At 48.0% G+C, this 20464-nt stretch overlaps 1 protein-coding gene across 1 annotated transcript in view; it reads right to left on the reverse strand.

Annotated features, from left to right (window-relative positions):
• Positions 1-20464, reverse strand: part of LOC126092940 (cadherin-related tumor suppressor-like) — a 518310-nt gene that overhangs the window by 201296 nt on the left and 296550 nt on the right. The window contains exons 10-11 of the mRNA XM_049908671.1: positions 12945-13173; positions 6111-6316 (exon numbers count right to left, since the gene is read on the reverse strand). Coding sequence (XP_049764628.1) covers positions 6111-6316; positions 12945-13173 — 435 coding nt within the window. The remainder of the gene's footprint in view (positions 1-6110; positions 6317-12944; positions 13174-20464) is intronic.

Raw genomic sequence — 20464 nt, forward strand, 5'->3', positions numbered from 1 at the left:
CGCTCGAATAGTCCACAATATTCTCCAAACCGATTACGAACAATTGCGCCCCGGAGACACGACGTTTAGTCATCCACAAAAATACGACCAGTCAATGATCGTTTCATTTGGAGCAGAGGACCAGACCATTCCACGTAAACACAGCCCACACCGTTGCGGAGCCACCATCAGCTCGCACGATGCCTCCGTTGACTACTCGGCTTCGCAGGGTGTGCGCCACACTCGAACCCCACCGCCAGCCGTCACGAGCTGAAATCGGGACTCGTCTGCCCAGGCCGCGGTTTTCCAGTCGTCGAGGGTCCAACAGACACGGTCCCGGGCCCTGGGCGCCGCAGGCGATGTCGTGCTTTTAGCAGAGGCACAAGTGTCAGTCGTCTGCTGCCGCCAAATTTTGCAGCATTGTCGCAACGGATGCGTTCGTCGTGCGTCCCACGTCGATTTCTGCGATTATTTCAGCCGGTGTTGCTCGTGTGTTAGCGCTGACAAACACTAGGCAAACGGCGCTGCTATCGGTCGTCAGGTGAAAGCCGTCGGCAACTGCGTTGTCCACGGTGAAAGGTGATTAATACCTGGAATTTGGTTTTCTCGGCACGCTCGTGCCTAGTCTGCTCACGGTTTTTAATCTGCTTGTTACTCCATCACTAAAACATGTTATGGCGTCCATCCATCACACCAGTCTGAAAACACGTCAAATGAATACGCGACTGCGAATAAGGACTGCCATCAGCTGTAGAATGGAATGACGACAATGAAAATTTGTGCCGGACCGGACTCGAATCCGGATTTACTACTTATCGCCAGCAGTCGCCTCACCATTTGGCTATCCGTGCACGAGTCACTGCCCAACCCAAACTTCCACACGTCGTCAGCAATGCGTCTACGACCTGTAGTCGTACATCCGTTATGTGTATTCCCGTACAGGTGGGACGTAACACAGGCACTGCAGTGTCGTATCTATCTGCTGATACAAGCCGGACGTACTTGAAAGTCGCACGTTGTACGGGAATATACACGATGGATGTACGAGTTCAGGTCGTAGACGCACGGTCGACGACGTGTGCAAGTTTGGGCCGGGCAGCGAGTCGTGGACGGACAACAGTATGGTGAGGCGACCACTCGCGATAGGCGGGAAATCGAGATTGAGTCCCGGCCCGGCACAGATTTTCACCGTCGTCATTCCATCCTGCGGCTGATGGCAGTCCTTATTCGCAGTTGCGAATTCATTTGGTGCTTTTCGTAACGGATGTGGTCGCCGCAGTAACTTGCATAGTATCAGAATAATACAGACACTGACTGCAGTATCGTACCAATCTCAAAAGATGACATGGCAACAAAAACATGCCGCGCAAAACATAAGTAAACGCAAGTAATCTAGTGTATCGACAGAAATATCGATTGCAATAAATCCCTGCTCTTATTACAGTCGACATGTTCGTCAAGGTTATCACACAGACGAGCTGCTATGGAAAAAGCGGCGCCAAAATTAAGTAACGAGAAATTGTAGCACCAAAATTAAGCAACGAGAAATTGTAGGCAACGTTTTCTTTGTCTGACAGCACGGTGACAGCTAGGCATTCGAGCGCCGCATCTGCTTTGCAAAGGCATTTAAACGCGAAAATGATGATGTACTACGTATTAAGTTCATATTTTTAGTCACGAAGAATCACAGAATTGCCCTCATCGCGGCCAGATCCCTCAACATCGTACCCTTCAGCAACTGCGGATGATCAGGATATAAAATACACTGAAGAGCTAAAGAAAGTGGTACACCTGCCCAATATCGTGTGGAGCCCCCACGAGCAGACACAAGTGCCGCAACATGACGTGGCACGGTCTCGACTATTGTCTGAAGTGGCGCCGGAGGGAACTGACACAACGAATCCTGCAGGGCTGTCCATAGTACCGTAAGAGTACGAGGGAGTGGAAATCTCTTCTGAACAGCACGTTGAAACGCATCCCACATATGTTCAAAATGTTCATGTCTGGGGAGTTTGGAGGCCAGCGGAAGTGTTTAAACTCAGAAGATTTCTCATGGAGCCACTCTGCAGCAATTCTGGACGCTTTGGGTTTCGCATTGTCCTGCTGGAATTGCTCAATGGACACGAATGGATGGAGGTGATCAGACAGGATGCTTACGTTCTTGTCACCTGTCAGAGTCGCACCTAGACGTATCAGGAGTCCCATACGACGCCAACTTCACACGCCTCACACCATTAGAGAGCTCACACCAGCTTAAACAGTCCCCTGGTGACATGCAGTGTCCACGGATTCGTGAGGTTGCCTCCATACCCGTACACGTCCATCCGCCCGATACAATTTGAAACGAGACTTGCCCGAACAGGTAACATGTTTACAGTCGTCAACAGTCCAATGTCGGTGTTGGGGCGCCCAGGCGAGGCGTAAAGCTGTGTCTCGTGCAGTCATCGAGGGTAGACTAGTGGGCTCCGAAAAGCCCATATCGATTATGTTTCGTTGAAAGATTAGCACGTTGATACTTGTTGAGCGCCTAGCATTGACATCTGCAGCAATTTGAGGAGGGGTTGCACTCCTGTCACGTTGAACGATTCTCTTCACTCGTCGTCGGTCCCTTTCAGGCGCAGCGGTGTCAGAGATTTGATGTTGTATCAGATTCCTGATATTCACGGCACTTTCGTGAAATAGTCGTACGGGAAAATCCCCACATCATCGCTACCTCGGAGATGCTGTGTTCCACAGCTCGCGCCCCGACTATAACACCACGTTCACACTCACTTAAATCTCGATAACCTGCCATTGCAGCAACAGTAACCAATCTAACAACTGCGTCAGAAATTGTCGTCTTATACAGGCGTTGTCGACCGCTACGCAGTATTCTGCCTGTTTATGTACCTCTGTATTTGAATACGGATGCTTATACCAATTTCTTTGGCGATTTAGTGCACTGGAGGAGGCGTACGGATGTTTAGTGGTGCAGATTTCCGAGTCGTGACGTCTGATCTCGGCGTCTTTCTCGGAGTAGACGGTCGGTCGCTACGAGGCGTTTCATTATTGACACTGGAGTAGTGGCAAGTTGAAGGCGCGCCCGCCAGTCGTGTGTGGCAGCGCAGGGAGCTCGGCCGGGTTCGGCAGCGGGCGGCGTCGCTCTCCCAGCAGGTAGGTGCGCGCAGCAGCTGGCGCCCACCGCCGGCGGCCACGTCTCGGGCTCTCTCACTTAAACTCCACTCCTTCAGCGTAAGCCGGCCACTCGTAAAATACATTTCGCATAATTGGAAACGCCAAGTTCCGTGTTATTAAATAGCTTATTTTCTTGTGTGACACAGCGATTGCTATAGACCGAGCCAGTGAGGTGGACGCAGTATTTCTCGATTCCTGAAAAGCATCCGACTCGATACCACAGCAAAACTATTAACAGAAATACGGATATATGAGGAATGTAACAAAATTTGCAACCGAACTGAGGCTTTCTCGGTAGAGAGGAAGCAGCGTGCTGCCTCGGATGGAGACTCGGCGACAGAAGGAGAAGCAAATTCAGGAGTGTCCTAGGGACGTGAGTGGTGCCTCTCGGATATTACTCAGCCGGCAGACAACGTTAATAGCGGCCTCAGATGTTACTGCACGTGAGGCAGTTATCTGTAGAAATACTATCTGAAGAAAAAGCTGAACAAACATCAGCCAGACCTCGAAAGGATTTCGAGGGGGTGCAAAGTGCTACGGCGTCAAGTCCAGCGCCGGCGCACCAGTCGGCAACGACAGAACAGAGAGGGCTGTGACCGTGGCGTCAGCCAATCGGACGCTGACCGACCCCTCTCCAGGACGACAACGCTACAGCAGCGACGTCTGCGTGAAGAGGGCGTAGGCGCCGCGCCCGGCTAGTGCCGGTCTAGTTCTGCAGAAGCTTCACCACTAGCGACCTGAATAGAGGAGTCAACTACAGTACTTTACTTGTATTAGGAATTGCATATACTGTAGAGATTTCTTATTTGCCTGTCGCCCTTTGCTTGCGACACTTTGTGTTATTGTCAAAGTTAAGTATTGTAATTGTTAACTTCGTAATAAAACACATTAACACGATTTGCTCGAATTTTGTCTAGCGATCCGAGAAGGCAAGCTTCCTAGACCCCACATATTTGACGTCAAGGCAGGATTCGACACAAAGAGTGGCAAATTGTTTTAAACGTTCAGATATGTAACATCCAGTGTTGCACAAAACGCGTAGTACCTTATGACTACAAAATGAACGTGACAACTGCAACCAGTCGACTCGTACAAGTAGCTGACATTAGCAATTTGTAGGGACACGAAATGGCAGATGGTACGGGTTCATTCGCGGCTAAAGCAGGTGGCAGAGCTGGACTCACTCGCAGGACACTGGAAAAACACAGGAGTGTACAAAGGAGCCTGCTTACAGACCACTTGTGTGACCCGTTCTCGAATATTGCTCAGCTGTGGGAGGGCCATACCACACAGGAGTGACGGGGTACGCCGGACGCCTAGAGAGGAGGGAAGCGCGAACGGTCACACGGTTGCCTGACCCTTGGGAGAGTGTTACAGACATGCTGAGGAGACTGGGTTGACAGACTCTCGGAGACAGGCGTACCAGGTGTACAAGTATGAAACCGGAATTTCCCTATAGATGGCGATAGCCGTCAGTGTAGAGCCCGTGAGACCGCAACTGCAGCGCCATCTGTTTCCTGTAACGGCTGACGACGAATGTCAACGCGCAGTAACCCAAGTTTCACACATCGGTGGAACCGTAAACGTGTCCATGTCGGTGCCTACGAGCTACGATTTGCGGACAGCACTAGTTTTCTGTTATCGTTTGAAGAAAAGTGGCGCAGACTCACATCGAATGCATTTCGAAGCCTTTGTCGAACATGCTCTCGGGAAGACACAGCGTTCCGAGTGCTTCAAAAAATTCAAAGCTGGTGATTTTGGCGTGAGAAACGGCGAGCACCGGAAACCATCGATTAAGTTCGAAGATATCGAATTTCAGATCAGTCGACGAAGCTGGTATTCAAACGCAACAGGAACTCGCGGAACGACTGAGAGTGACGCAGAAAGCCGTTTCTCTTCCGTCGAAAGCTATGGGAAAGGCGCAGAAAGTAGAAAAATGGATTCTGCACGAACTGAATGACAGAAAGTCGTTTCTCCATCGAATAGTGACAGGTGAAGAGACATCGATATATTTTACGAATCCTAAGCGTTGTAAATCGTGGATGAATGGAGGCAAACCGTCGATGTCCACTGCAAGACCGAATCGCTTTGGAAAGAAGACGTGCTCTGTGTTTAATGGGATCAGAAGGGTATCGTGTATTATGAGCAGCTAAAACCTGATGAAACCGTTAACACTGATGGCTGCCAACAGCAAATGATCGATTTAAATCGAGCATTACGTGAGAAACGACCGGAATATGGAAAAAGGCAACACAAAATCATATGCTCCACGATGACGCCACACCACTCGAGGAAAAATGGGTCAGGGAAATGATCGAAGCGTTCAGTTGGGAATACTAGGGCATGCTGTTTATTCTCCAGACTCGGTTCCGTCCGATTGTCAGCTGTTTGCATAACTGGGACACGGTCTCGCTGATCGAAGCTTCAATTCGTATGAAATGTACGAAAATTGGTCGCTGACTGCTTCGATTCAAAAGAACAGTTTTTTTTTTTTGCGTGGCAGTGATAGCCTGAAATGTATAAATGGCAATGGAGGTTATTTTGAATAAAATATTGTTTATCAGTTTCAACAGACGTGTAGTTATTGCAACCGAATTCCGGTTTCATACTTGTGCAGCTGGTAAAGTATCCCGAGAAAGCCCGACGATTCTAGGAATATAATAGCAGCCCCTACGGTATCGCTCGCTCCCGTAGGGATGGCGAGGACGAGGTCAGATCGATTACAGCAGACGCAGAGACAGTCAAAGGATCGGCCTCTCCGCCCTCCGTGCGTGAAAGGACCGGGAAGAAACCGTAATTAACTGGTCTGGTACACGGGGGACGCACTCCCTGCCACACACATCGCACAGCTTTCGTGTCCACGCAGGCGCAGGCGCAGGCGCAGGCACAGGCACCAGTTTGCCGGCAGTCGGACAGAAGCGCGCAGCGGCAGCGGCAGCGGCAGCGGCAGCCCGCACCTGGCCCCGTGGAGTCGGGCACGTAGACGGTGTAGCGCGGCGCCGAGAAGCGCGGCGGGTTGTCGTTGGCGTCGGCGACGACGACGGTGACGTTGACGGCGGCGGCGCGCGGCTCGGTGGCGCTGCCGTCCTGCGCCACCAGCGTCAGCTGGTACGACGCCGTCTCCTCCCGGTCCAGCGGCTCCGCCGTCGTCAGCTCGCCCGTGCTGCGGCAAACGGCGTCGTCAAAACACTGCACCACCAGTCGCACCTCGGTACGTCTACTATTGCAAACGGGACGTGCGGAAACATCCGTGAGAGATGACGAGTCGGAGATAGGCACAACAAAAAGACTGTTCCAAATAAAACTTTCGGCCCGTTTAAGCCGTCGGCACACAGACCGTGCATCCGAACGTCGAACGTTGAACGTGCCGAGTTTCTGACGTCAGAGCGCGGAATAGCAAAAATGGTTCAAATGGCTCTGAGCACTGTGGGACTTAACATCTGAGGCCGTCAGTCCCCTGGACTTAGAACTACTTACACCTAACTAACCTAAGGACAGCACACACACACACACACACACACATCCGTGTTCGAAGCAGGATTAGAACCTGCGACCGTACCAGCAGCGCGGTTCCGGACTGAAGCGGCTAAAACCGCTCGGCCACAGCGGCCAGCTGGAATAGCACGTTGGGGAGTCTCTCTGAACGTGCAGAGCAATATCTAGCATGTCAGATATTCTGAACGTGCGTTTGAACGTTGACCAATGAGATGGCAAAACGCCACTGCGTCACATCCACGGCATATCTCTTCGGTGCAGAGTCGTGACGCGCCATATTGGCTTTCAGTTGAAGTTCGTATGTATATACGCCGTTTATGAGTACCAGCAATCCGAGGAGCTATCGAAAACTGCCGTTAATTCTACGATTCGTTGTAATCAAATGACGAGAAATGTAGCTGGGGCCGAAGTGACCGAGCGGTTCTAGGCGCTTCAGTCCGGAACCACGCTGCTACTACGGTCGCAGCTTCGAATCCTGCCTTGGGCATGCATGTGTATGATGATGCATGTGTGTGTGATGTCCGTAGGTAAGTTAGGTTTAAGTAGTTCTAAGTTCTAAGGGACTGATGACCTCAGATATTAAGCTCCATAGTGCTCAGAGCCATTTGAACCAATTTTGGTATTCCGCGCTCTCACGTCAGAAACTCGGCACGCTCAGCGCTCGACGTTGCTGAAAAGCTGCCTGGATGTTTCGAGACGTAGAAGTGGACGGCTGTAGCGGTGATTGTGGACACGAAATCTCCTGGAGCATATTCCACTTACCCATCGACACACAATTAATAGCATGCAATGTGCCCTTGCTCACCCCGAACACTAGTCGGAGCTAGTTTACTAAAAAAAAGTCGAAGGAACACAGCAACTTTCAAGCCATGTAGCTGCAGCGACGCCAGTGTTCAAAGCGGTTAGATTTCACATCGCAGTGAACAGAAGACGAACGACTTTTATGATCAGATCTATGGAGAGGCTCTAGATCTGATCATATTTATTTGACGACAGGCGAGATGTGTCAAAGCTCCGTATTACACCATCAAATTTCTTTGACATAAATATTTGACGTATCAACTTTGACAAAGAAATATGACAGAAATGCCGGCCCTAGCACTGGCGACTGGAACGTGTGGCTTACGAGCAGCTACTCGACTGTTTGACTCCATTCTCTTTCTTGCTCCCTTCGCACAGCCAGAGTGACAGGTGAACTGTTGCCAGCACGTCGGAAGTCGCGGGAGACTCCTTCTGCTGGTGTCTCGCGGTATTTCACGAGCAGCCTCCGCGGCCATCGACGGTCCCTGTCCGCCAGGGCAAGTGATCTGCAAGGTCTCGGTCTAGTACCGGTTGTTTGTTAGCGGCAACACTTGGCTACTACATCACCGACAGTCGACTTACGCAGGTGTAGAATTGTTGAAATGTTCCTGGCGGATCAGCTACTCAGGTGACACCCAGTGGCTAGTCCCGAGCCCAGCTGAGTGCCGCATTCTGTTGTCACTACCTCACAACAAAATAGTCCCCACGTCATTTTATAGTGGCGGCTCCGTCTCTAGTGACGGACTGGTATTGTGGCCAATTCCGAATTACGTAACGTTGTTGGGATTCTTTTGATCAGACCGCGTGTTCGTATGCGGCCACTTTCGCTCCGTCAAAAAGAAAAGAATATGCAGCCACCTTCTCCCGGTTACGTTTTCTTTCTTTTCCATTTATCAATCAGTGAAGTCACTTTGTTTTCCCCCGAGGCCTACGAGGAAGACAGGCCGCGGCGCGTACGTCTCGCAGGTAGGCCTGAGCTCGCTCGCTTGTTCAACTCGGCAGACAAACTGCGTTTCCACACCGGCTCACTTTGTATACGCACAATCGAAAATTGCATCTTCTAATGGAATGCGCTATTATGCAGTCTTGCTGTTATTAGTCCTACAATGATCGAAAGTCCATAGGCCTACTTGTAATTGGGGGTACAATAAAATGAAAACCATGCCAAGATAATTACCAGTTGCAGAAGGCAACATTTCTTGTACGAAATAACGACTATTAAGCAGAAGAGATTAACTGCTACAAACAAGCCGTTATACCATTTATATCGAGTACTGACCTTAAAGCCGGCCTGTGTGACCGTGCGGTTCTAGGCGCTTCAGTCTGGAACCGCGTGACCGCTACGGTCGCAGGTTCGAATCCTGCCTCGGGCATGGATGTGTGTGACGTTCTTAGGTTAGTTAGGTTTAAGTAGTTCTAAGTTCTAGGGGACTGATGACCACAGCTCTTAAGTCCCATAGTGCTCAGAGACATTTGAACCATTTTTTTTACCTTAAACTAAATTTTGTTGTAGTGCTTTTAATCAGTAAGATTTCATAATAATAGATTCCAGTAGAAGAAGCAATTCTCATTACTACTTACACGGCCAGCTGCGAGTTAACAGGTTCAGAGACGTATTTTTTATGCTGAGCTGGGCGAGTGAACGAGTTCAGGCCTACGTTCGAGACGTACGCGCCGCGGCCTGCCTTCCTCGCCTGAACTCGCTCACCCCCCTCCTCCAACCCCCCCCCCCCCCCCCACCACCGTTATTGTCAACTGAGTTGTATAACGTTCCTCTTTCTCTTCCCCTTCCAGATCTTCTCTAACGACTATTACTCATAGCGCCCATAGTTGAATTATTAGCCTGTGTGTGCGTGTGTGTATGTGTGTGTCTACTGCTGACAACGGCCTTAATGGCCGAAAGCTATGATTGGGTGAATCTTTTTACTGTGCCTATCGCGGCTCAGCATCTCCGCTATATGGTGATTAGCAACTTTCCTTCTCTCGTGTTGTAGCCTGTAAATTAATTACATTTAGTGTTGCAGTTCTCAAGATCGAATGTAAACTGTCTCTTTTTTCCTCCGCAGTATAATAACTTTTAAATTATACTACATCTAACTAATGACATGTATATTGTGTAGCAGAAGTCGAAAAAGCGCTGAAGGACACGAAGAATCGCAAGGCATGTGGAATCGATATCTTGCCAGCAGAAGTGTTGGGAACAGGGGAAAGTAGGAAGAAAACTGCCGAGCTCTGTAACGATAGCACTGTCAGTGTAATACACCGTGTAGCTAAAGTATTGTTGAGGGCGCTCAATAAAAGGCTATATGGCGATTTGGACAGATGAACTGCAGACGAGCAGGTCGGGTTTAGAAGAGGGAAAGAAACACGAGATGCTATCGTTATGTTAAGAATCTTAGAGGAATGAAATATTAAGAGAGGGACAGAAATGTATGCTGTTTTGATTTAATCAGAAAAAATCTTTCGACAGAGTTGGATGGAACGAGGTGATGGATATTTTGAACGGCAATGGAGTGGTCTGACAGGAGAGACGACTGGTGCAGAATCTGTATTTATTACAGAAAGTAAGAAAAAGAATTGGAAATGAAATAGCGGAAGAAAGCAGCATTGGAAGGGGCTTTGGAAAAGGTGGTTGCCTCCCCTGTAGCTCTTCGAGTTATGCTCGGAAGAGGCCCAGATGGAAAAAGATGAGTATGAACGGGAAAAAAACAGTGTGTATAAAATTTGCTGATGGCATGTTATTAGTGTCTGAAAATAACGAACTGCAAATAAAAAGCTCAAACACCTGAATGGAGCTCGTGTGGAATGTGGAGTGAGAATCAATACAGCGAAAACAAAGAGCGCGGTGTCCGGAAGAGCAAGAAGACTCGGAAATATGAAGATGGGGCAAATTATTTTCAGTCAAGTAGCAACATTTTAATACCCAGCAGGTATGATCATCGATGACTCGAGATGTCATGAGGAGATGAAAATTGGCGCTGTTGTAGCGAAGGAGTCATTGAATAGAAACAGCAGATGATTATTGTGTGTGGTTAACTATAGGTCCGAGGGAAAGGCTTGCCAAGTGTGTTTCTTTTCTGGATTGTGGCACTCTATGGGGTAGAAAAACGGACACTGAGGTGAGAGGCTGAACATTGACTAAAAGCACTTGTTTTGTGTGTATGCAGGAGAACAGAGATGATAAAGTTGGAAGGAAACGGTCGGTGAGAGGAGAAGGCTGGTGCAGGCTACAAGAGGACGGAAGGTGGGACATGTCTGGAGGTGGGAGTGCTCGCTGACAGACGCTTTGGAAGGACTATACTCGGTTCATCATAAGAACGACCCTGGTGTAAGCATTGCGCCACGTATTCTTCCGCGTTTGCTCGATCTCTTTGGATTTCGTTTCACGTGCGGCGGAGGCCAAGCTGTGACCAGTACAGTCGAGTACGTTTAACGCTGTGTTACACGCACGTGGACTGGGCGATAACGCGGGACAACAGCTTCACCGGCGAATTAACGTTAGACGGCACTGGCCAGCCAACGGTCCAACTACCCTGCGACGGTGTGAGCAGTTGCAGTTCAGACATAAAAAGAGATGAACAGAGAAGCAACGCAGCTTCGAACGTCATTTAATTTTTAAAAAGAATGAAATAATATTTGGCAAAACTCCAGCATTGCCACGTGCTTCTTAGGTGACTAACGGAAAGCACAAAATGCTCTCGCTCTCGCCTGACTTAGTATTCTCATTACAAACAAAAGTGATGAAAATTCCTATCTTAAACACAGGGCTTTTTTTCCGAGCGAGCTGTGTGTGATGCAAAAGCGTACTGCAGGGATCTCAGCGCACGGTTGAGTACTGAAGTCAATGGAGGTATTAATTACAGTCAATCGTCAGGTAATCTCTTAGCTCCTTTCTTATCCGAATCTGAGAAATACGTTTCACTTCCGGAACTGCCGTCTGCTACGTTGATAACAAACGAGTCGATCAACAACAGAGTCCACGGAGACACACAGACACCGCATTTTCTCCTCTTCTCTTATGACGTTCTGTTCTTCACGGCACCAGTGTTCGGCAGTGAGTTGTGAAAAAGCTGCGTGCGTTAGATGCAGTACGCCTGGCAGCTTAACACTCTCGTCATTTATCAGGCCGCATCCCTTAAATTGCCTCGAGATCAGATCTGTTGGGTTCATACTGTAATGGCACAGTGGCAAATGTAAAAACGCAGCATTTGTTTGGTGTGCACAATGCTGTGAAAATGGTTGTTTTCCACGTTTCTGCCAAACTATCCACACCTGTGCTACGAAGCAATGGACAGAGTCCAAGTAAAAGAGTATTTGGTTCTTCGTTTTTGCCTTCAAAAATTAAATGGTTCAAATGGCTCTGAGCACTATGGGACTCAACATCTTAGGTCATAAGTCCCCTAGAACTTAGAACTACTTAAACCTAACTAACCTAAGGACATCACACACACCCATGCCCGAGGCAGGATTCGAACCTGCGACCGTAGCAGTCCCGCGGTTCCGGACTGCAGCGCCAGAACCGCTAGACCACCGCGGCCGGCCCAAAAATTAAATGTTATGTTTTATTAATTTAAGCAACCTTTACTAAGAGTCTTCCATAAAATATCGATAGTTAATGATTTATATTTGCAATGAAAACAGGAATTTCACGTGCATAATGATGATGAATTTAGTAATTACAAAATTTAGGTATTTCAAATTGAACGAGAAAAGAAAGAGTCAGACAAAACTTGAACAACTGAACCACGAACGACAATATAATAGTAATATACTACGCTACCGTTATCGCTACACATTCGTCGTGGGTGTCTATTACAGTGCCTCGAAAAACTCCAAAGCCGGTTATCTCTGTGAGTTTATGAAAGACGTTAAGGTCAATCTATTTCTCGGCTCTTTGTAACCGTGTTCCGCACGCGTGATTCACTCCGGAACAGTGATCAGCCATTTTCATACTTCGTATTAGCAGCGTAACAGTCAGAGCACAACAGTGCAGAGACTGTACACGATTTTTGAAATAAAACAACATAGCTAAAGCGTGATTAAGGTATACGTTTGATGACTCTTAATAAATAAATTTATCTTAAAGTTTCATGTAATGTAACTTAGCAATAAGATATCTAATACATAAGTAGGACCTACTTCCGAGAGCGTAACAACACCAATGTACGTGTGCTACGGCTTCTTACCAACCGTCGCGTTTGTGTTTGTTTACATCAAGTTAATTCTAACGATGAACGGAGTCTAGTTTGTGGGAGGTCGATTGAGAGAAAGGAGGAGAAAGGAGGATATGGGAGATGACGGACGACATAAAGGGAAGCGGAAAGTACGTGGATGGTTGAAGGCGAGAGCACGGAGAGTCCGCACGTGGGAAAGCTGCCTCGGCGACGACGAGGGCGTCGTGTCGAGTGTGGAGCGTGGAGCGGACAGGCGGAGGAGTGAGGAGGGGAGGGGAGGGGAGGGGAGGGTAGGGTAGCAGCAGCCGCGCAGCCACGTACTCTGGGTTGACGGAGAAGCGGTGCGCGCGCTCGCCGAGCAGCGAGTAGCGCAGGCGCGCGTTGTCGCCCTGGTCGCGGTCGGTGGCGGCGGCGCGCAGCACGGCCGTGCCCGCCGGCAGGTTCTCGCCCACGCTCGCCTCGTACGCCTGGCGCGCGAACTCCGGCGCGTGGTCGTTCACGTCCTGCACCTCGACGCGCACCGTCCCCGTCCCCGTCAGCGGCGGCGTGCCTGTCAAACAGCCGCAGCAGCCGCGTCACTCACTGGGGGAGGGCCATCTCGAGCACACATACAATATCATTGGCGAAGTTATCTTTACCACCACACTGTACAATGACCTGGCAAAAGTAACATAATACCTCCTAATACCGCGTCAGAGCTCCTCTTGGCTGGCACAGTGCAGCAACTCGACGTAACACGGACACCACATGTCGTTGGGAGTACCCTGCAAAAACATTGAGCCGTGCTGCCTCCATAACCGTCAGTAACTGCAAAAGTGTTGCCGGTACGGCATTTTCTGCGAAACCTCGCGATATGTCCCATAATGCAATACGAGATTCGTGTTGGGCAATCTGGTCGGCCAAGTCGTTCCCTCGAGTTGTCCGGAATGTTCTTCAAACCGTTCGGGAACAGTTGTGGTCCACTGACGTGTCATCTGTAAAAATTCCATCGATGTTTGGGAACATCCGAGTCCACGAGTGGCTCCAAGTAGCTGAACGTAATCATTTCCGACCAATGACCGGTTCAGTTGGACCAGAGGATCCATTCCATCCCGCGTAAACACAGCACACACCACAAAGGAGTCACCACCAGCTCGCACCGTGCCTCGTCCAGAACTTCACTCCATCACTTTGTGTGGTATGCGCACCACACGAACTAAATTCGGGATTCGTCTAAACAGCTCACGAATTTCCAGTCTTCTAGGGTCCAACATACACTGTACGATCAAAAGTATCCGGACACCTGGCTGAAAATGACTTACAGCTTCGTGGCGCCTCCATCGGCAATGCTGCATTTCAGTACGGTGTTGGCCCACCCTTAAGACTTGATGACAGCTTCCACTTTCGCAGGCATACGTTCAATCAGGTACTGGAAGCTGTCTTGGGGAATGGCAGCCCATTCTTCACTGAGGAGAGGTATCGATATCGATCGGTAAGGCCTGGCACGAAGTCGGCTTTCCAAAACATCCCAAAGGACTTTTATAGGATTCAGGTCAGGACTCTGTGTAGGCCAGTCCATTACATGTTATTGTCGTGTAACCACTCCGCCACACGCCGTGCATTATGAACAGGTGCTCGATTGTGTTGAAAGATGCAATCCCCATCCCCAATTTGCTGTTCAACAGTGCGAAGCAAGAAGGTGCTTAAAACGTCAATGCCTGTGCTGTGATAGTGTCACGCAAAAGAACAAGGGGTGCAAACTCCTCCACGGAAAACAAGACGACACCATAACACCACCGCCTCCGAATTTTACTGTTGGTACTTCACACGCTGGCCGATGACGTTCACTGGGCATTCACCATACCCACACCCTGCCATCGGATCGCCAGTTTGTGTACCGTGATTCGTCAGTCCATAGAACGTTTTTCCACTGTTCAAGCGTCGTTTTTACGCTCCTTACAGAAAGCGAGGCGTCGTTTGGGATTTACCGGCGTGATGCGTGGCTCACGAGCAGCTGCTCGACCATGAAATCCACGCTTGGCACCTCTCCCCTAACTGTCACGGTACTTGCAGCGGATCTTGATGCAGTTTGGAATTCCTGTCTGATGGTCTGGATGTAAGTCTGCCTATTAGACATTACAACCCTCTTCAACTGTCGACGGTTTCTGTCAGTCAACATACGAGGTCGACCTGTGCGCTGTTGTGCTTTACGTGTCCCTCCACGTTTCCACTTCACTATCACATCGGAAACAGTGGACCTAAGGATGTTTAGGATTATGGAAATGTCGCGTACAGACATATGACACAGGGGGAATCGGCTGACGACGTTCGAAGTCCACGAGTGCCGCGGAGCGCTCCATTATGTTCTCTCAAGATGATAATGACTACTGAGGTTGATGATATGGAGTACCTGGCAGTAGATGGCAGCACAATGCGCCTAATATGAAAAGCATATGTTTTTGGGGGAGTCCGGATACTTTTGATCATACGGTGCATGTGGTCACGCGGCCAGGAGGGGTGCTGCAGGGGGTGTGCGAAGGCGCTCGAGTCCGCCGTCTGCTGCCGTAGCCCGTTAGCACCAGATGCCGCCACACTGTCCAAACGGATAAGTCCTCCGTACAGCCCACATTTAGTTCTGCGCTTATTCCACCCAGTGTTGCTCGTCCGTAAGCACCGACAACTGTAGGCAAACGCCGCTGCTCACAGTCGTCCAGTTAAGCCATCGGCCTCTGCGTTATCTGTGGTGGGAGATCGTGCGTGAAATTTGGTATTAACAGCACACTCTTGCCGCTGTGGATCTGGAAATACTGAATTCCTAACCAGTTCCGAAATGTCCCACGCATCTAGCTCCATCTACCATTCTACATTCAAACTCGTGTCAATTCCTGTCTTGCGACTGTAAGCACGCCAGGAATCTCTTCACACGAACCACGTGTATGTGCAACTGTGCCGACGTCTGTGTATGTACGTATCGCTAACGCATGACTTTTGTCACCTCCGTGTACGAAAACAAACTGTTACGTACCGTTGTTACCAAAAATCTCGAAAGGTTCTCGGCCGATCAACTTCATTTTTTTATACAGTAGGCTGATAAACACTTGGGCACACATAGGATAAATATTTTTAATATATATAAATATATGTATAACATACCAATTTAAATTGTATATTACAGCACTGAGGATGGTCACTAAGTGACCGAAAATCAATTTTGCGGTTAATAAAACAAAAAAATACGACCAATGCTGTGTCTCCTTCTAAGTATACAAGAGGTGTGTGAGCTACTAATGAGGCTGACAACGTTTCAGGCGACCTCGCAATGCTGCGTTGTTCTACTCGTGTAGACGGGGTTGCTCAACCTTTCCAGATGATCGGTCCGAGTTTCAGCTCTGTACATCGTGCTGCGATTTTTGAGGGCGCCACCAGTGAAGCTGTGTTTCTGTCGTGTGCTACGAGAATTGAAGAGCTACATTTAGTCGAACGTTAGCCCACTAAGTTTTCTGCTGAGCTCGGGTGGGTCCTCGAGAGAGGCCTCTGATGAGTTGAAACGGGCCCACGGGGACCGCTCGTCATCGAGAGCACGAGTTTCCCGCCGGCACGTCGGCGGTGGACCTCACTCAGGTAGACCTCCAGCTTCAGAAACTGGCAAACACGTCGCGAGTGTGGGACTGAGGATCGTCTATAACGGGAGAAAGACAGACTGTCGTAAACAATACTGGCACAAATCAATAGATATGAGCACGTTTTTTATGTAAAAGGCAGCACGAAAAATTTCTTTATAAACGTCCAACCGGTAGTGGGGCGACCCTGAAAAGTAGTTGAAACCGGTAGGTGGGAGCAAAACAATCCTTGTCTTGTACCTGTATCAATAATCCTCGCCCAGTTGCCTCGAGTGCGACATGACGCTCCTTAAGTTATCACCGGAAGTCCGTGTCTACTTTTTCCCTTTTTAGGCTTTAACAATTCGATCTATACGTGCTTCCACTTGTGCAGTGAAAGTGAGGCGTCTGCCGACGCACCTACCCACTCTTCTCAAAATATGAAAGTGCCCAAAGATGTATCGTGATTGCCTGAATGAATAGGGAAAGTACGGATAAAAATAACGGATAAGTTTTGACGGAGGACAGATTTTTAAGACTTAATAATTCTTAAGACATAATGGATTGGGCGAGAGAAATGAAAGAGGAAGCCGTCTGGTAGAATTTAACACAGAGCATAACTTAATCATAGCTAACACTTGGTTCAAGAATCATAAAAGAAGGTTGTATGCATGGAAGAACCCTGGAGATACTAAAAGGTATCAGATAGATTACATAATGGTAAGACAGAGATTTAGGAACCAGGTTTTAAATTCTAAGACATTTCCAGGGGCAGATGTGGACTCTGACCACAATCTATTGATTATGAACTGTTGAGTAAAAGTGAAGAAACTGCAAAAAGGTGGGAATTTAAGGAGATGGGACCTGGATAAACTGACTAAACCAGAGATTGTACAGAGTTTCAGGGAGAGCATAAGGGAACAATTGACAGGAATGGCGGAAAGAAATACAGTAGAAGAAGAATGGGTAGCTCTGAGGGATGAAATAGAGAAGGCAGCAGAGGTTCAAGTAGGTAAAAAGACGAGGGCTAATAGAAATCCTTGGGTAACAGAAGAAATATTGAATTTAGTTGACGAAAGGAGAAAATATAAAAACGCAGTAAATGAAGCAGGGAAAAAGGAATACAAGCGTCTCAAAAATGAGATCGACAGGAAGTGCAAAATGGCTAAGCAGGGATGGCTAGAGGACAAATGTAAGGATGTAGAGGCTTATCTCACTAGGGGTAAGATACATACTGCCTAGAGGAAAATTAGAGAGACCTTTGGAGAAAAGAGAACCACTTGCATGAATATCAAGAGCTCAGATAGAAACCCAGTTCTAAGCAAAGAAGGGAAAGCAGAAAGGTGGGAGGAGTATATACAAGGTCTATACACGGCGATGTACTTGAGGACAATATTATGGAAATGGAAGAGGATGTAGATGAAGATGAAATGGGAGATACGATACTGCGTGAAGAGTTTGACAGAGCACTGAAAGACCTGAGTCGAAACAAAGCCAAGGAGTAGACAACATTCCATTGGAACTACTGACGACCTTCGGGGAGCCAGTCCTGACAAAATTCTACCATCTGGTGAGCAAGATGTATGAGACCGGCGAAATACCCTCAGACTTCAAGAAGAATGTAATAATCCCAATCCCAAAGAAAGCAGGTGTTGACAGATGCGAAAATTACCGAACTATCAGTTTAATAAGTCACAGCTGCAAAATACTAACGTGAATTCTTTACAGACGAATGGAAAAACTGGTAGAAGCCAACCTCGGGGAAGATCAGTTTGGATTCCGCAGAAATGTTGGAACACGTGATGCAATACTGACCGTACGACTTATCTTAGAAGAAAGATTAAGGAAAGGCAAACCTACGTTTCTAGCATTTGTAGACTTAGAGAAAGCTTTTGACAATGTTGACTGGAATACTCTCTTTCAAATGCTGAAGGTGGCAGGGGTAAAATACAGGGAGCGAAAGGCTATTTACAATTTGTACTGAAACCAGATGGCAGTTATGAGAGTTGAGCGACAGGAAAGGGAAGCGTTGGTTGTGAAGGGAGTGAGACAGGTTTGTAGCCTGTCCCCGATGTTATTCAATCTGCATACTGAGCAAGCAGTAAAGGAAACAACAGAAAAATTCGGAGTAGGTATTAAAGTCCATGGAGAAGAAATAAAAACGTTGAGGTTCGCCGATGACATTGTAATTCTGTCAGAGACAGCAAAGGACTTGGAAGAGCAGTTGAACGGAATGGAAAGTGTCTTGAAAGGAGGATATAAGATGAACATCACCAAGAGCGAAACGAAGATAATGGAATGTAGTCGAATTAAGTCGGGTGATGCTGAGGGAATTAGATTAGGAAATGAGACACTTAAAGTAGTAAAGGAGTTTTGCTATTTGGGGAGCAAAATAACTGACGATGGCCGAAGTAGAGAGGATATAAAATGTAGACTGGCAATGGCAAGGAAAGCGTTTCTGAAGAAGAGAAATTTGTTAACATCGAGTATAGATTTAAGTGTCAGGAAGTCGTTTTTGAAAGTATTTGTATGGAGTGTAGCCATGTATGGAAGTGAAACATGGACGATAAATAGTTTGGACAAGAAGAGAATAGAAGCTTTCGAAATGTGGTGCTACAGAAGAATGCTGAAGATTAGATGGGTAGATCACATAACTAATGAGGAGGTATTGAACAGAATTGCGGAGAAGAGGAGTTTGTGGCACAACTTGACAAGAAGAAGGGACCGGTGGGTTGGACATGTTCTGAGGGATCAAGGGATCACAAATTTAGCATTGGAGGGTGGAGGGTAAAAATCGTAGAGGGAGACCAAGAGATGAATACACTAAGCAGATTCAGAAGGATGTAGGTTGCAGTAGGTACTGGGAGGTGAAGAAGCTTGCACAGGATAGAGTAGCATGGAGAGCTGCATCAAACCAGTCTCAGGACTGAAGACCACAACAACAACAACAATAATTCTGACGATGAAACGTACAGAGGTGTTAGGAGCGGACGGTGTGGCGGTGTGTGGCCAGCCGGGGCGCCTCCACGTCTCTCCGCCCCTGGCAGGAGCCGCTGCGGGGCGCCGGAGCCCGCCCCCGCAGAGTGTGCCGGGCGGGACGGCTCACCTTGCTGCCACGGCTCCAGTTTCAACCGTATTCCCGAATAAGCGCTCGGGCTTCGCATTCGCGTTTCGAGCCAACGTACCGGTTTTTGCAGCTGCTGACGGAACCCACCTGTGTCTACCGAACAGGGTTCGAGTACGACCCGTGTAGTTATTTGGAGGACACGTAGATCTTGAAATCTACAGTCTATTCACCGAGAGCTGGGACGAAACATAAACAGTGTCACGTGAGTGACTACGCTCGTTTCCAGAGAAAGCATTCGGTGTTCACGTGATACGTAGGGGTGTGGAAAATCCTTGGCGCACGCTTTGCAGCTGGCGGGGTTCGGCTGGCTGCCGAGCTGTCACAACGGACCGTGGGAAACCTGAGCAACAATGTACGAAATAAATTTAACAATAATGTTAAACTGAGTTCATTATGTCGAAGCAGTTTTGCTGTCATTCAGGTTGCTAACAAAACGCCCCATTCAAAAACAATTAATTGTTAATTTTAATAACAATACCAGTAATAATAATGATAAAGGGCGAAACAAGGTTCACTCTGTCGAACTGTTTTCATTGAGGTTTATAACAAACCGCTCCTCTCTCTCTTCTATAATGCAGTCTAATTTCCACATTTGAGTTTCCACTTTTTCTACGACATGGAGGACGCACTTGCTCCAATCCTGTGCAGTCACCGTTCTTACTGCTTCTTCTAGCAGCACTTCCGGCATTTTGCATGTTTTGTTTTCCGCTGCAACATAGCCTTTGATTCTGTCCACACTAAATCGATGGCGTTTAATTCACAGTGGTACGGAGGAATTCTGAGAACAGTTTTCCCTGCATTCTTTGCTATTTCATCTATTGCATATTCGTTGTGCGCTGTTCTATGATTTTTAACTATATCTAAAAGTCCTTTCTTCAACATACCGTCTTCGAAATCGATGTTTTTTGATTTTAGCCACTCTGATATTTCGTGGTTATTGGAATTCGCACTGGGAACTTTTTCTTTTCTCCGAGAATGGTACGGCGCGTTATCAAGAACAATAACCGCATTTTACCTGAAGGCGAGGAAGAACATCTTGAAACCACTTCTCGAATGTTTCGGCGCACATCTCATGATAATCTCCACTTTTCTTGGATTCGAAAGTCCACACACATACTTCAACGAACCCTGCTTTG

The sequence above is a fragment of the Schistocerca cancellata genome, chromosome 7, assembly GCF_023864275.1.
Source record: "Schistocerca cancellata isolate TAMUIC-IGC-003103 chromosome 7, iqSchCanc2.1, whole genome shotgun sequence".
NCBI classification, from domain to species: Eukaryota; Metazoa; Arthropoda; class Insecta; order Orthoptera; family Acrididae; genus Schistocerca; species Schistocerca cancellata.